This window comes from Nothoprocta perdicaria, unplaced genomic scaffold (assembly GCF_003342845.1).
Source record: "Nothoprocta perdicaria isolate Ctin4 unplaced genomic scaffold, notPer1 scaffold_845, whole genome shotgun sequence".
NCBI classification, from domain to species: Eukaryota; Metazoa; Chordata; class Aves; order Tinamiformes; family Tinamidae; genus Nothoprocta; species Nothoprocta perdicaria.
This window is the reverse complement of record NW_020456138.1, coordinates 10,288-13,284: the sequence shown is the minus strand read 5'-3', so window position 1 is coordinate 13,284 and position 2,997 is coordinate 10,288. Positions and strand designations below refer to the sequence as shown.

At 62.7% G+C, this 2,997-nt stretch overlaps 1 protein-coding gene across 1 annotated transcript in view; it reads left to right on the top strand.

Moving 5' to 3' along the window:
• Nucleotides 1-50: 50 nt before the first annotated feature.
• HNRNPUL2 (heterogeneous nuclear ribonucleoprotein U like 2) overlaps nucleotides 51-2,997 on the top strand; it is a gene marked incomplete at its 5' end in the record, with an annotated part of 7,797 nt that continues 4,850 nt past the window's right edge. The window contains 4 exons of the mRNA XM_026052195.1: nucleotides 51-228; nucleotides 1,819-1,948; nucleotides 2,202-2,278; nucleotides 2,559-2,698. Coding sequence (XP_025907980.1) covers nucleotides 51-228; nucleotides 1,819-1,948; nucleotides 2,202-2,278; nucleotides 2,559-2,698 — 525 coding nt within the window. The remainder of the gene's footprint in view (nucleotides 229-1,818; nucleotides 1,949-2,201; nucleotides 2,279-2,558; nucleotides 2,699-2,997) is intronic.

Below are 2,997 nucleotides of genomic sequence, written 5' to 3'. Positions count from 1 at the left end.
CCGTAGCGGAGCAGGAAGCGGTACCGGAGCAGGAGGCGGTACCGGAGCAGGAGGAGACGGTACCGCAGGAGGAGCCGCCYGAACCGGAGCCGCCGGCCGAGGCGGCCGGAGCCGCCGGCAGCGGCGTCAACGGCGCCGAGCGGCCGCCCGAGGAAGGGCCGAGCGGCGACGAGGCGGCCGCCGCCGAGGCCAAGGAGGAGGAGGAGGAGGACGAGGCCGCGCGGGCCGGTGAGGAGCCTCCCGGGGCCGCGTCCCGGCGTCGCTCCCGGCTCCCGCGGATCCCGGCTCCGCTCTCTGGGAGCGTCACACCCGGGGCTCCCCCGGTCCCGTCCCCACCGGGCACCTCCGGTCCCCCCCATCGGTGGCCGCGTCCCCCTCTCCATGCCAGATCCCCCAACTTGGACTTTCTGGCTCCCATAGGGAGCCCCAYGAGGCGTCTTTCCCCCCATCCACCCCAGGGCACGGGGCTTTTTCCCATTTTTTTCGCTTTTCCCGCCTTGGATCTCATCCGGATCCCTATTCCCCACCGTGACGCAGGTGGGAAAAATCCCTCCCATCCTCCCAGAGAATCCCGGTCCCCTGCGATTCCCGGGATTTCAGCGGCTCCGCTTTCCCCGGCATCGCCTACAACCGGGGCAGGTGGACGGTTGTCTGCATGGAAAACGCTCCCGGGGTGTTGAGGTGCAGCGAGGCGGGATGGAATTGGGAAGAGGTTTGGGTTACGTGGCCGGAAAACAACCCCCAAAATCCTCTTGGAAAAGAGAGAGGGTTTTGTGGGAGCAGGGCCGTTTTGGGTTGAAATTCTAGTGTTTTGGGGTTTAGAAACCACGTGCGGGTGCCGGTTTCTGCCGCTGTTTCGAGCCCGTTGATTCTATAGGAGCCCAAGCGACAGCCCTCACTGCAATAGCCCTGGCTTCTGGATTAAACCTTTCCGGGCCTTGGGAAAGAAGGAAAATTTGATTATTTGGCCAAAAATGCAGAAAAAAAAGAGGGATTTTGCTCTTTTCCAGAGGCTCGGCGCTTGGGATCCCACCGAGCCCTCCGTGGCTCTTTACCCCGCGAGGGCTTTTGGACTCCCCTGTTGTTATTTAACCCGGGGACGTTGAACCYGGTTTTGGGTCATATCTGTCAGGTTTTGGGTCTCTTACCAGTTTTTGGGTATCTGTCTATCAATTTTGGGGGTATTTATTTGTCAGTTGTTGGGGTATCAGTTTTGGGGTATTTATTTGTCAGGTTTTGGGGTATCTGTCAGTTTTTGGGGTAACTCAGGTTTTGGGGGTCTATCGGTTTTGAGGTATCAGTTTTGGGGGTATTTGTCAGGTTTTGGGGTAACTGTCAGGCTTTGGGGTATCTGCCAGGTTTTAGGGTATTTGTCAGGTTTGGGGGTAACTGTCAGGTTTTGGGGTATTTATCTGTCAGGTTTTGGGGTATCTGTCAGTTGTGGGGTATTTTTAGGTTTTGGGGTAATTGTCAGGTTTGGGTATTTATCAGTTTTCGGGTATCTATCTCTTAGTTTCGGGTGTCCCCCACTTTTTGGGCATGAATCCCCCAGTTTTTGGGCATCCCGCTCCCAGTTTCCGGAGCACTGAGTTTTCCTTTGGCTCCGTGGTGCTGGGAACAGCCTCGCGGCGGGAAGGGAGAGGGTCGTGGGGAGGCCCCGGCAGCGGCGCCGCGTCCGGATCGGCCCCTCTCCGCATGGAGCAGCGCTTCCCCGGGAGCTGCAGGGCGCAGGGGCGGGAGCGCCCGCTCTTTGAGGCTGAATCCCGCGGATTTGGGTCCTGGGGGTCGCTAACAGCCGCTGGTTTTGGTCTCTCGCAGCCGACGAGGAGGACAAGGCGAAGGCGGCGGGCTCGGACGCGGAGCGCCGCGGCCTCAAGCGGCAGCGCGACGAGAAGGACGAGCACGGCCGCGCCTACTACGAGTTCCGCGAGGAGGCCTACAACAGCCGGTGCGTGGAGCCCGTCCCGGCCGTGTCCCGTGGGAATTCCGCATCCCGGCCGCCCCGCGGCGCCTCGGCGGAGCCCCGTCCCGGCCGTATCCCCTGGGAATTCCTCATCCTGTCCCATGGCACCTCAGCGAACTGGGACGGAGCGGGTGGCTGCATCACCTGCCGCCGACGGGTGTTTTCGTACGGGCTGCCACCGGCTGTTGTCCGCGCGCGCCTGTTGTCTCACGTGGTTTCTCCTTCTCGCCGCTTGTAGGTCCAAGTCTCCCCCTCCGCCCGAGGAAGAGCCCAGGGAAGGGGAAGATGATGAGACCGTCGTCATCCTGGACACCTGTACGTGTGGGGCCGGGGCCTGCGGGTGTCACTGGGAGCACGCGGTTGTCCCCAGGCGGCGCCGGGAGTGCTACAGGCCRCCGGAGGACCGTGAAACGGCTGCCTGTTGAGTGGGTGGTTGTGGGGACAACAGGGGCGCGTGGTGGGCCGGATGGACACCCGCGGCGGGTTGTCCTCGGAGGCAGCCAACAACCCACAGAACCGTTYCGGGCTGGGAAAGGCGGGTGGAAAATCCCTGTGTGGGAGCTGGGCTTGATCCAACCGGCCTCCTCTTCCTCAGATACTTCCGACCTGCACTTCAAGGCCAGCAAGGACCGCTATGGAGGACAGCCCCTCTTCTTCGAGAGGTTCCCTGCGCTCTGGTCCGGAGCCAGGGGCACCCACGGCGTCACCCAGGGCAAGGTGTGCTTCGAGGCCAAGGTGGGTCGAGCGCCTGTGCTGGGGCGGCACCGCCACTGCGGTCCCGCTGTACCCCTGCTGGCGCCTGTTGGCGTTTGGGGGCTCTTGGGTGGGGTGGTGGGTTTGGGGGGCTGTTGGGTGGGCTGTTGGGTGGTGTTTGGGGGCTCTTGGCTGGGGTGTTGGGTGGTGGTTGGGGACCATTCGGTGTTGGGTGGCGTTTGGGGACTCTTGGCTGGGGTGTTGGGTGGTGGTTGGGGACCATTGGGTGTTGGGTGGCGTTTGGGGGCTCTTGGCTGGGGTGTTGGGTGGTGGTTGGGGAC